This window comes from Engraulis encrasicolus, chromosome 3 (genome assembly GCF_034702125.1).
Source record: "Engraulis encrasicolus isolate BLACKSEA-1 chromosome 3, IST_EnEncr_1.0, whole genome shotgun sequence".
In the NCBI taxonomy this organism is placed as follows: Eukaryota; Metazoa; Chordata; class Actinopteri; order Clupeiformes; family Engraulidae; genus Engraulis; species Engraulis encrasicolus.
This window is the reverse complement of record NC_085859.1, coordinates 31,014,689-31,028,438: the sequence shown is the minus strand read 5'-3', so window position 1 is coordinate 31,028,438 and position 13,750 is coordinate 31,014,689. Positions and strand designations below refer to the sequence as shown.

Below are 13,750 nucleotides of genomic sequence, written 5' to 3'. Positions count from 1 at the left end.
ACCGTCAGATGCAACCATTTAAATCCCTCTCTGCAAACATGGTGAGGCCTCACACTTCAGGGAAATGAGGTGCACTTTAAATACGAGAGGTAAAGGAGTGTTCACCAGTGACGGAGACGGAATGGGCGGGTGGCGTAGGTGTAGCCATGGCGATGAATGAATTCCTCTGGTTCATGGCAGTAGAAGATGACAGTGTGGAGTGGGTTGCATAGGTACGTATGGGTGGGATAAAGAATGGGTAGGGATACATGTAAGCGTGGATGTACTGTATGTGCAACATATCATGATTTTACTGCAAAATAATGCTATTGCAGACTCTTTGTAAAGTCTAACTTTATCCTTTGAAATTGTATCGTAAGCATGTCATGACTTAGTAAATTAAAAAGGCAGTAGAAGACCTCTTGAGACACTCCTGTAAATTAGCTGTTATCAGAATGAAAATGTCCAAGTAGTAATGTATTACTAAAGGCCCTGTGCGCTATTATATTGGTTTAGTACTATGATAGTTACGTTTTTTCAGTGACTATTACAACGTTCCAGTGGCAGGACGGTGCCTGGTAAGGGGCAACAATCTTTTTTTTTCTATTTTCAGAATAAAAGAGCATGGCAATACAGTACTTTTATGATAGAATATTTAGACTGCAACTGTTATGAGCTGGATTTGGACTTCTGTATTGTTGTTGTGCTGGGATCGTTACTGTAAGATTTATGCACTTGCTGATTTCAAACTGTCGCCAAAGAATGTGCCTCCATTTTTGACATGTCTTACTTCAACCAGTTCTTTGAGTGTAAGTCTGAAACTATGCTTCTTCATTTGACCGCATGGCCATTGAATAGTCTTAATTGATTTAATTATTATTGATTTAATTGAATTGATTTAATTATCATTGATTAATTGAATTGATTTAATTATGATATATTATTTGATTAACTATTATTATTATTTATTTATTCATTATTTATTTTTTTTGGGTCTTTTTTACTTTACTTATGATAGTGAAGATGGTGACAGGAAGCGAGCGGGAAGAGAGAGATGGGGAAGGGTCGGCAAAGGACCGGGGCCAGGAATCGAACCCGGGTCGGCCGCACAGCAGACAAGTGCCCTACCGTTAGGCCACGGTAGGGCCTGATTAACTATTATTATAGGTCTACTTTTTGTTGTGTTTTGAAAAGTGCATTGGTTTGCTCTAGTTACATATTATTTTCTTTGCAGCAATATATTATATCACATTACATAAAATAGTGTGTAGCTGACATTTTTGTACAAAGTGACTTACAGTTATTTACAGAGTATTGGTTAAAGCCCATGGAGCAATATGGGGTTATCTGCCGTGCTCAAGGGCATTTCAGCCATGGAGGCGCAGAAGAGAGGTAAGGGTTCGAACCTGCAACCTAGACCAAATCCCTAAACATTAGGCCATGGAGATAGTTGCTATTTGGGGTGAAGGCTATTTGGGTTGTACAATATGCACTAACCCTCAGTGCACTGACACAAGTACGCGAAATGAGACACGGCATGACACAGTTTAGTTTTTGTATACTTTGGATAAACGCATCAGCTGACTGTGATGTTGTGTAATAGTGTAACATGGACACATGGCAATCGGCTCCTTGGCCTTCAAGGGGGATGTGTGTGATGGAGCAGTGTGGTGTGGTGTGTGCTCAGGAAGAGGAGAGAGAGAGAGAGAGAGAGAGGCAGAGACAGAGACAGAGACAAAGATAGATAGAGAGACATAGACAGAGAGAGACGGAGAGAGAGACAGAGTTAGAGATAGATAGAGAGAGAGAGAGTGAGAGAGTGTGGAATTTGGGAGGTGTTTGCCATGTTTGCGCTGGAGAGTGTGGCTGTGTGCTCAGAGACTGAACTCTGGTCCTCGAGTATCCGACTGGGGCAGCTCAGCCGAGCCAAATGATGACCTCGCCCTCCTCCTACCCCTCCTGTCTTCGCACACCCCACCCACACGAGTCAGATCCACGGTTGCCAGGATGTGACAGATGATTTTCCGTCTAATAAATGTTCAGAGATCACCTGCAGGCTCTAAATCCTGCCCAATTTGCAATTTGAACTAAACCCAATTGGTTTGTATGTTGAAATAGGTCTATGTACAGAAATATGCACCAAAAAGCTTTTTTTTTACCCACAGATTATCATCCTAAACTGCCCAACTGGGTGGGAAACCACCTGATCTGGCAACCCTGATCATATCAGTCACCACTGTGATAATACAAATAGATTTGATAGATTTGCTTGCCAACAATTTTTCGGAGGTAAATAGGATTGATGAGAAGCATTAGTCTTTGCTAGCCTGTCTAATTGTTATGGACATGATTTTGATGTCCTCTGCAAATTGCCACTATATATGTTGAAGCTTTATATGAAGATGATGTTTTTGAATGGCAGTGCGAGGGCTATGTAAATAAATAAAAAGGCAAAATAAGATTTGTATGTATTTTATTGTATTTTTCTTTCTTTTACATCAGACATGAGTCATTATAGAAGTCATAAATACACAAGTAAACTCCTCACTTCTGGAATGCGGCCCGTAAGGAGTCTTGAGTCAGACCCAAGCACGCCCCAAAAAATGAAGCGACATTCAGATATCACTCAGTTTGTAAATGTACAACCTCAACGCTCACATTTACAACTCTCTCTCTCTCTCTCTCTCTCTCTCTCTCTCTCTCTCTCTCTCTCACCCTCACCCTCGCTCACACACACAAGCGCAAACATGCGCACGCACGCACACACACACACACACACACACACACACACACACACAGGATCTTTCTTGATATTTCTTGTCCTTTTCATTCTTTTTTCTTTTTATGCTTCGCTTACTGACACACAGAAACAAATACTCAGCACACACACTTATATGCTGCACTCACACACAACAGAAGGCAGTGTATTCCCTACACGGGTCAAAAACTAGAAGAATGGATGGGTAAGACAGACAGAAACACTTAAATACACAAGACAGTAAATTAAGCAATCCCATGTGTAGTGTTTCTCTCCAATCACCTCAGAACACCACAGTGGAGATCCACTTAAACAACAAGAAAGTTAGTGCACTTCAATATTTACCCATCCAAGCTGATGGGAAGTCTACAAATACCAAGAACATATTTTGCCTCCCCTCCAACAGGGAAGGAACTCAAACACTTTTTAAGACCAATAAATTAGAGGTGTCGAACCAAAAAGAAACAAACTTCAAGGGTGTAGCATACAACATACATCTCACAATGTCATACAGATTTTTGCCATTCAACAGTCCAACACCGAGCGTCTGCACTGGGAACTGTCTCAGTGACAGCAGGTTTAAAGTCTGTGAACTGTCAGAACTGTCAGTCAGCACTGTGTGTGTGTGTGTGTGTGTGTGTGTGTGTGTGTGAGAGAGAGAGAGTGTTTGTGTGCATGCGTGTGTGTACGTGTGCGTGTGTGTGTGCTTGTGCGTGTACATGTGTGTGTGTTTGTGTGTGTGTGTGTGTGTGTGTGTGTGTGTGTGTGTACATCATGTACGTGTACGCGTACGTGTACGTGTGTGTGTGTGTGTGTGTGTGTGTGTGTTTGGGTACGTGTGAGTGTGTGTGTGTGTGTGTGTGTGTGTGTGTGTTTGGGTACGTGTGAGTGTGTGTGTGAGTGCAGAGTCCAGCTACAGATGGTATGACTCCATATTGCGAACATTCCACAAAAGGCGAGGGAGGGAAGACCCTTCCCAAATGGTAGGAAGCATAAAGTGCAAGCAATCATCTAAACATCTTTTCTTTTTTTTTTGGGGGGGGGGGGGGGGTTTGACAGGGAGAGAAAGAGAAGGGGATGGGAGAGCTTGACACTAGACGAAGACAAGCGCTCTGGTATAGTCTGTGCAGAAGAAGATGACCACACAAGATGCTATACGCTATCCTGAGCGGTTGGTCTCATGGAGTTGGCGTTGATGGAGACACTTTGTTGGTCAGGGTAAGGGAGATACAGAGCTCTAGCTCCCGAGCCAGAGGTGGACAAAACAAGAGAAAGAAACAGAACTTCTGCCATAAACATCCTAGATTGTGATGTCAACGTAGGTGATATTGATTATTAGGTCGTCTAAATACACGTCTGATCCGAATCAACTGGTTCAGGGAATTGGCTGAAACTAAGGTGGATCATTTTACTTTCTGAACCCGAGTTATCCACGTTTGCCCTTGAACCCATCCAGTACTGGATTTTGGTATCGGGGGAGGGGTTATATGTGTAGGGCTGTATGGGGGCGAGGAGATGGGAGGTGGGACGGTGGGTGACAGTGGTCCCCAATTACAAGTAGCTGGTGCTAGTCCATCCACGGTGATCCCTGGAAGACGTGGATGTCATTGTGCAGACTGACGGAGGGTTGCTGCTCTGCGGAGGAGTAGACCGGGCAGCTCCGGCCGCATCGGCAGCGCTGGATCCACATGACGTCTCGGCTGACGGTATCCCCCTCGGGGCAGTGGAAGCGCAGGCTCACCGTGCGGGTCTGCGAGGGCCAGCAGCAGCGTCCGTCAGAGCAGGAGCCACAGGAGCGCGGCCTGTACTGCCGTGACGTAGTGCACCCAGCCACCGTAATGTTCACCGCCTCACGGGGACGAGAGCTGCGACGACACGTCTTCCCTTTCTGGAAATGTAGAAATGTTTAATAAATCCTGAATGGAAAAGGATACTGGAATATACCGGAAGATGCTATCGTGCTTTGTACATGCAGCACCTTCACTGGTGTCTTATTTGTTTGTGATGCACAAGCATCAATTTTATAGGCCTACAATTTGTAAAATTGGAGGCGTTTACATGTAAAAAATTACAGAATGAACCTTAAAATCAGTCCACCTCCAGTTGGATCGTATTTGCTCGATCGATTGTAGGCCTAACCTAGTTCTATTTTTATGGGCTTTTTTGCCTTTATTTCAGACAGGAAGAGCGACAGGAAGCGAATGTGGAGAAAGAGATGGGGTAGGGATGGGAAATGACTCGAACCCGGATTCGAACCCTGGGTGTAACCCTTGGGCATGCACGCCCAAATGTGGGGGGCTTAGTGCGCTGCGCCACAGCGCCCCCGTGACCTAGTTCTAATATTGTTAACAAATATTAGCCTTTTGACCTACTACGGTTATACTGTAGATGACCGAAGTGGGATAACACAAGTAGGAGAAAAACAACGACTGTTCTTCGGTTAGCAGGTCAGAGGGAGTTCGCCGTGTTCTTACCTTGATGGCAGCGGTAACACCACACTCCCGAATCTGGCAGAGCCTCGTCTCCTTGACCAAGCGGCACTCTGGGTTCTCATTGGTGATTCGGCTGGAGACGCCAAAGCCACATGTGGCTGAGCATTCTGACCACCCAGTGGATTGAGGGTTACAGGTGGAGGTCATTTCGGGGACGATCACACGGGTCACGGGGAGAGACAGCACCTCTGTTGAAGAAGAGAAGGAAGGTGGTGAAGTGAAGTGAAATTAATGCATGATAGCAGTTGGACTGCTTTTCTGTGCTGTTACTTTTTTCCCCTCTCTGCAGGTATTCTTTGTATGACCAGTGCATGTAAAGAAATTGACAATAAAACCTACTTGACTTGACTTGTATAGACTAATACAAGAATCCTGATTTTTGACACCCCAAGGCATTTCAGAGACAAAGTCGGCATATAGTGTTACTTTGTCAATTTGGGTATGCCGAAGCCAAATCTGCGATATGCCAAGCTCTATCTGACCTCTGTTGACCTCTAGAGGTCATTGAACTTTGACACTGAAAGTGTACCAACTGAGGCCAGATAATCATGTTTTTACGCAATTAATTAATTAATTTTAAGCAAAGTGGTGATTTAAATGAACAAATGGATTTGTTTGGTCAGTACTGGAATTCCAAACTCACGTTTACTTTAAAAAATAAGTTGTTATTATTAGTAATTAATGGTTAGTGATTATTACTTCACCATTCAAGGTCATTAAACATGGCCTGTTGTAGTGTGCCCTTAGCTTGAAGTTTGACCTCATGTCATTGATGTTATCTAGGATATTTACATGCATGGAAACCAAAGAGTGTATGTTAGGATCCACGTGTGATGGAAATGTCTCTCCAATTTTAAATGACCTTTCAAATTTAACTCAAATGTAAATAATGATGGGTCAGATTTAAAAGCACACAAGTTCAGTCCTGCCACTGCCTTCTGTAAACTCTGAAACCTTGACAGCTTGTTTTACAGCTACCTGCTTTGTAGTTGAAATAGCCAGGCTATATACAGTAAATAATAGGGTGACTTTACATTGAGATGTCCAGCAGCAGTACAATACAGCAACAATACAGAAAAAATCACACAAATCAACAAGGTTCAAAGTGTTCTGTGCCAATGCCTTGCAGTAGCCCTTATGGATGATTCTGGTGATCTTAAAGATTGTCCAGTGTTAGGTGTACTACTAGACTACCAAACAGACAAACAAACAAACAAACAAACACAGACACAGACACAGACACACACACACACACACACACATAAAGAAATAAAGAAATGGATGGTAGAGGAGTGGAGATATTAAAAGGATTTATCCGGAGTTGGAACAAGTTTGCCTGATTTTTGCATGTTTGGGATGAAATACAGTCACTCTAGAGCAAAATCAAGGCAAAAGGATGCGTTTTGAGAAAGTTTGATAATATCACGTTAGCCTCGTTAGCCATATCAGCTATGCAATATGAAAGATGCGGGCATCGTTTTTCGGCGGTTACACACATTTCAAAAACACAACATTTTAAAGTCTTGCACAGCTCAAAACAACGTCACACTTACCTCGTAATATGTTGAGGGTATCCACACATAAACCAAAGTGTCCAAAGTCCTTCATGTATTCTTGAAAGGTCTGCAGAATGTGTTTTGTGAAGCTACTACCTTGAGAATATCTAAATTACGGTCAAGACAACTATTTGACACTAAAGTCCACCAAGTAGATTGCCGAGTGCGTCGCACCATCAGCTGTGGTTACTCGCTATGGAAATAATCATAGCTGATGGTGCGACGCACTCGGCAATCTACTTAGTGGGCTTTAGTGTCAAATAGTTGTCTTGACCGTAATTTAGATATTCTCAAGGTAGTAGCTTCACAAAACACATTCTGCAGACCTTTCAAGAATACATGAAGGACTTTGGACACTTTGGTTTATGTGTGGATACCCTCAACATATTACGAGGTAAGTGTGACGTTGTTTTGAGCTGTGCAAGACTTTAAAATGTTGTGTTTTTGAAATGTGTGTAACCGCCGAAAAACGATGCCCGCATCTTTCATATTGCATAGCTGATATGGCTAACGAGGCTAACGTGATATTATCAAACTTTCTCAAAACGCATCCTTTTGCCTTGATTTTGCTCTAGAGTGACTGTATTTCATCCCAAACATGCGAAAATCAGGCAAACTTGTTCCAACTCCGGATAAATCCTTTAAGGCCCTTTTAAATGTTTTGGGGCTTTTTTAGGTCTTTATGTAGACAGGGCAGTCAAAGAGATGACAAGAAGTAAGTGGGAGAGTGTCAGGGTGGCGTTGGGAAATGGGTGTCAGCTCTACAGTAGGCTATGTTCTCACAGCCCATTGGTCTCAGAGCTCATTGTTTCCACAGACCAACAGCTTATTCCTGCTGCTCCATGTTCCCATTTTGAAGAAATTATTCAAATATAGGCCCTATGTTCCAAAACTCCATGTTCCCACATTTCCGAGTAAACTAAGATAAAACTCTTAGAAATGTGAGAACATGGAGCAGCAGGAATATGCTGTGGGACCAATGGGCTGTGGGACCAATGGCCCTGGAAATTAATGTTAAAAATCTTAGTGATGTGGGACCAATGGGCTCTGGGACCAGCGGGCTGACATGCTCCCAGGAAATGACCCAAAACTGACTCATACCTACCCTAGCCTATCTGCTGAACTTATTAGCATATTCACATACTTAGCATTGTTAGCATGATTAGCATAGTTGTTAGCATGGATTCTAACCCTCCTTAAAAAGTGAAAATGAAATTCACCAGTGGCAAATAGTATTAGTGGAAAATTACCACATTAGCATGTTAGCATTCCTAGCCTGTCTGCTAAGCTAAGTATCCTTGGGCTTGTTTTTGATGGAGCAATGCTGCTTTTGCTCTGCAGTATGTATGCACACTTTGCCATTTCAATGCATTCTGGTTTAAACAAAATCCTTAGAATTCTCAGCTTTTGCTCTGCAGTGTGCATGCACACTTTGCCATTTCAATGCATTCTGGTTTGAATCCAATCAGAATGCATTGAAATGGCAAAGTGTGCATGCATGCTGCAGAGCAAAAGCAGCAGTGCTCCATCAAAAACAAGGCCCTTAGTTCAAGTTCAATGACCACTTGGGGTCAACAGAGGCCAGATAGAGCTCGGCATATTGCAAATTTGAATTCGGCATACCTAAATTGACAAAGTAGGACTATATGCCGACTTTGACTCTCAAAAGCCTTGAACTCCTTAAATAAGCCCCTTTTTGGAATTCTTGTACACATATTAGTCTAGTAGGCCTAATGTTTGTTTCTGTGCAGATGGGTGTGAGATGTTTGATCTAATGTCTGAATGTATGCAGGTGTGTGCTGTACTCTATATCGCATATGTCCCATGTGTACTATGTGTATTTTTTGTAAGTTTTTTTGGTCTTTTTATGGACTTTATAAGTGACAGAGCAGTTTGACAGAGAGACAGGAAACGTTTGGGAAAGAGAGACAGGGAAGGGTCGGCAAAGGACCCGGGTCAGAATCGAACCTGGGTCAGCCGAGTAGCAGACGAGTGCTCAACCATTAGAGCCACGGTATTATGTGTATTTTTGTGTTTGCATATGACACCTTTTATTTCCTTCAAGATCAAGAAAGTTACTCTACAACTTTTACCACTGCTCTTCTTGCTATTGAATTGCTTTGTAATATATGACTGTGTGACAAGTTAATGGCAATGGTTTTATGTACTCCATTTGTTGCCAAGCCACCAAAGAATCAACTGACGTCAACAGCTGCATGAAGGGGAGTATGCAAAACAAATACGAAGCAAAAATGACCATAGGTGAATTGACTCCCACAGAGTTGGAGGGTTTTACACAGCGCCACACTCCTCCTGGTTAAATTACGAGCTGAGACACTGCTCAAAATACAAAATAACTCTGGACATCATTTTTTTAAATCCAAAAATTACAGCTCCTAAATGTTAAACCCTGAAATTGTAGCTCTCCTCAATGTTTGCTGCGTATGGTGTGACGCAAGCAGCAAGCTGCGCAAGTAGCTCCCTACCTTGGAATGAAGACATGCCGGCAGAGCCGTAGCGCTGCTGCTGCTGCTGCTGCTGCTGCTGGTGGTGGTGTGTGGGAGGGAGGAGGTGCGTGCTGATGTGGTTTGTGGGGAAGGAGGACTCTTGTGTGTTCCCGGCGGCCCGTTCCTGCTGCTGCTGCTGGTGCTGCTGCTGGTGGTGCGGCTGCGGCAGCTGGTCATCTCGCGGCTCCTCGCTGATGTAGTTGCTGTCGTCACACACCCACTCCTGGCAGCAGCGTCCGGGCAGGCTGGCCAGACGGGGGCTCTGTCAAGTCAAGTCAAATCAAGTGTACTTTATCGTCATAAATCGATGTCACAAGGGTTATCACAGAAAGTTTGAAATTGCGTTTGACCAATCTCCAATGTGCAGATGAACTAAAAACATTGAAATAAGACATTGACAATAATCTTTCTCTCTCTCTCTCTCTCACACACACACACACACCCACGCACGCAAACATAAACACACGCACACACGCACAGACACACACACGGGCACACACATACACACACACACACACACACAACTAACCTGGCAGCGCCAGTCGGGCAAGGGGACGTGGTGCGGGCACAGGGGCATGCAGCCCACCACCCCGTCCATGCAGCTGCACTGGTGTTGGCAGCTGGGCTGGAAGTCCTCGCCGTGCTGGTAGACGCGGCCGGCGAACTCGCACGGACGACCCTGCGCCTGAGCTGGATGGATGAATAGAGGTGAAAGGTCACGGGGGGTGAGAGGTCGTGTAAATCTATCACCTAAAGAGTTCACTCACAGCACAGGCCGACTATCACCAACTTCTATTAAAGGATAGTTCCGGCGTAAAATGAAAGTTTCACCATCGCTTTCCCATGCCACATAATGTATCTAATGATGAGCCATTCCGGGCAATGCCGCGCCGTTATGGAGTTAGCTAATTTTAAGCTTTTTGGTGAAAAACGCAGCCAACGCATCACGGCGGGGCCAATTATAAACCTATTCTTTTCTGATGTTTCCCCGCTATAAACAACTTCAAAAACGCTACACACTTCATCACAAAGGTCTCGTCAATCAAACCGAGGCACAGAGAATGTCATCGGACCACACAATCTTTCACTGGCCAGTGTTTTCAGAGGTGTCTCACTGTTGCAACTCTCTGACCCGGATGCCAGGGCGCGCGAGGTCAGAAGGACCATTACGCAACGGAGGAAGGCTGGAGGAATTTATAAAGTCGTACTAGAAGTACTCTTACAGATGTAAGTACACCACCAGTGGTGTGTTATTACAAAGCTGAATCCATGTTATATTATACCGTGTTGCAATTACTTTGTAAGAGTAGTCTGCCTACCTGTACTCTCCATGCAACTCTTCAAATCTGCTGCCTGCACACAAGGCTTAGCGATCCCTCCGGGTTTTTACGCCAGTTTCGTCCACTTCTAATGCTATTAGCCATTCCCGTAATATGGCTGGTTTAGACAGTGGCAGTCGGTGAAAACGGTCGGGGTTCCAGCTTTTCATTTTACGGTCGTAGCCGGTGCGAACCGCGGACCATGTTTAGCCTACCTAGCCACCTGATTGAGTAGCCTGCATCCGGGTCAGAGAGTTGCAACAGTGAGACACCTCTGAAAACACTGGCCAGTGAAAGATTGTGTGGTCCGATGACATTCTCTGTGCCTCGGTTTGATTGACGAGACCTTTGTGATGAAGTGTGTAGCGTTTTTGAAGTTGTTTATAGCGGGGAAACATCAGAAAAGAATAGGTTTATAATTGGCCCCGCCGTGATGCGTTGGCTGCGTTTTTCACCAAAAAGCTTAAAATAAGCTAACTCCATAACGGCGCGGCATTGCCCGGAATGGCTCATCATTAGATACATTATGTGGCATGGGAAAGCGATGGTGAAACTTTCATTTTACGCCGGAACTATCCTTTAAGTTCAAAGAGCCAAACCTATTTGGAGGCTCTCGAACGATGCGCTCATGCGTACACACACACACACACACACACACACACACACACACACACACACACACACACACACACACACACACACACACCTCATCTTCACCTCCCCCATCTATCTAAACGACACAACCCTCCAGCCAAAACACACACACACACTCCCACACCCTCTCGCACACGCAAGTCGCTCCCCCTTTCTCACCTCTGCAGAGGCCACGTTCCGGGTCACCCCCCACCCCCAGGTGGCAGTGCAGTCCCTTGATGTGGTCGCAGGGCAGCTCGGGGCCACAGTCCTGGTTGAACTGCCGCGCACACACGCGGCAGCAGCCGCAGCCGTCCGTCACCCAGCTCACGCCCAGCGGGCAGGAGGGGGGCACGGGAGGGCACGAGCACTGCGCTGGGCAGGAACCCTCCACCTGCATGGCAGCACAGGGGGAGATAGAGAGGGGATGGTGGTGGGTGGTGGGTGGTGGGGGGTGGGTGGGCACGGAGAGGGTGGGTAGAGATCAGGGGTTAATTTCTCGAAGTCACAGTTGTTGACTACTGTACATTACCTACTTTGATGTTTGCAATGCAATTTCCCATTGACAACTACCCAAGTTGCTAACTGGCTAACAGCTACGCTTTCAAGAAACGAACCCCAGAGTTGTATATACGTAGTAGAGGTAGAAGTAAACTTACAGATGTAACACTGGTGGTATGATATTACAAAGTTGATATTACAAAGTATCATACATATATCACATACATATATCACGAGCATTGTAATTACATTTGTAAGAGTGCTTCCACTTGCACTGTATACAACTCTGGTAGGGATACTGGTAAGGATAATGCATTAATATAAATCCTAGTGAATGCATGACATGCTGTATTATGTATTCGTGAGTGTGTGCCAGACAGCCGTACTCCACCTACAGTGTGAGGTCACATCACACCAGCACAGGAAGAGGGGAAGAGGAGACGGAGGTGGGTGGATTAGTTAGGGGTAGTGATAAAGACAGTGCACTAATATGAATCCACAGTGAATGTGGAGTGTGATGGAGAGGGTGTGCGATATGTTTTGCTTCATGTACCATATACACACATACGCAAATACCCATACACACACAGTTATAAAGACATGCTGGAGTGACTGACTCATTCACTGATATCATTCCACAGCAGCTGTAGGAGGCGTTGCAACTGTATGAACAAACTTAAGTCCCAAAAATATGTGACTTTCTACGTATGAATGTACACTACTTATTGTTGAAGTTTAAGATCGGAAGAAGTTTAGGATCGGGTAGAAGAATTTTGAATTGCAAGTGTGGCTATGAGGCGTAAAACAAAATTCATGTTAAAGAAAAGTAGATTCAGTAATAATGCTGCAATGATAACCATTGTACTTAACTTGTACAATCTGATTAATGAAAATATGAAAATGAAAAGTGACACAATGAAATAAATCACTACCCTGTTTTGATTGAATAAAATGAATGCATGTTGCAGAGGTAAAATGAATCAAGCCGCACATAACTCCTCGAAAGAGACAGAAAGCGTGGATGTCTGTTTGCTAGAAGGTAGTGTGAAGGATCTGAGAGATTTTAAGAAGAAAAAAAAAAACTTACCACAACTGCTGAGGCATATAACAGCAATAAAGAAATGATGGGTGCAGCCCACACCGAATTCCCAAAGGCAAACATTTCCCCGTTTGATGCTGACGAAAAAGTAAAAAATGAAATCGTCCAGATGTAATGTAGAGATCCAAGCGATGACTTGGGTGACCCAGAGTTTCAGACTTGTTCAAAAATAATAAATCCACTCAATCAAGATCAAGAAGCTTCACCCATGTGGTTGTGTCCAAACAAGTCTAGTGTTGAGAATGGTGCTGTACTATCTAACAGTGTCAGTGTCTGTGTCTCTCCACTGTGTCCGCAGCGATGTGCTGGTTGGTCAGTGTGTGAACAGCATGTGGTAAGGAGAGCTCTGGTTTGGAAGTCTTAAGTGAGAGTGCACAGAGATGTGCACCGGTCAGCTCTCTCTCTCTCTCTCTCTCTCTCTCTCTCTCTCTCTCTCTCTCTCTCTCTCTCTCTCTCTCTCTCTCTCTCTCTCTCTCTCTCTCTCTCCCTCAGTTTCCTAGTGCCACCCAGCTCCAGTGAGATTGGCTAAGAGAATCCCCCCGTCCAGCACCTCACCTTATAGAGACTCTCAGACGACACACACACACACACACACACACACACACACACACACACACACACACACACACACACACACACACACACACACACACACACACACACACACACACACACACACACACACACACACAACGCCCCCTCAATCCAACACACCCACCGAAGCATGCGTACACACAGACAAACACACACCACACACCACCCCTCTGTGACATCACCACCTCTCTCTCTCTCTCTCTCTCTCTCTCTCTCTCTCTCTCTCTCTCTCTCTCTCTCTCTCTCTCTCTCTCTCTCTCTCTCTCTCTCTCTCCCTCTCTTCTCTGGAAGAAGGAGGGCAGGCAGGCAGGC

At 44.7% G+C, this 13,750-nt stretch overlaps 1 protein-coding gene across 1 annotated transcript; it reads right to left on the bottom strand.

Moving 5' to 3' along the window:
* Positions 1 to 3,595: 3,595 nt before the first annotated feature.
* On the bottom strand, positions 3,596 to 13,354 carry ccn1l2 (cellular communication network factor 1, like 2). The gene is made up of 6 exons (XM_063195205.1): positions 12,833 to 13,354; positions 11,425 to 11,638; positions 9,822 to 9,982; positions 9,272 to 9,554; positions 5,212 to 5,417; positions 3,596 to 4,625 (listed from the first exon to the last, which is right to left on the bottom strand). Exons 1-6 carry the CDS (start codon positions 12,905 to 12,907, stop codon positions 4,305 to 4,307), a joined length of 1,260 nt encoding a protein of 419 aa, XP_063051275.1. The 5' UTR covers positions 12,908 to 13,354; the 3' UTR covers positions 3,596 to 4,304.
* Between the last annotated feature and the right edge of the window lie 396 nt (positions 13,355 to 13,750).

Excerpts from the sequence above, each read along its gene's own strand:
- ccn1l2 (XM_063195205.1), bottom strand. The coding sequence starts at position 12,907 with ATGTTTGCCTTTGGGAATTCGGTGTGGGCTGCACCCATCATTTCTTTA. Across the intron at positions 9,983-11,424 it reads GGAACGTGGCCTCTGCAGAG|CTCAGGCGCAGGGTCGTCCG; the intron begins GTGAGAAAGGGG and ends TCATCCATCCAG. Across the intron at positions 9,555-9,821 it reads TGCCCGACTGGCGCTGCCAG|AGCCCCCGTCTGGCCAGCCT; the intron begins GTTAGTTGTGTG and ends TTGACTTGACAG.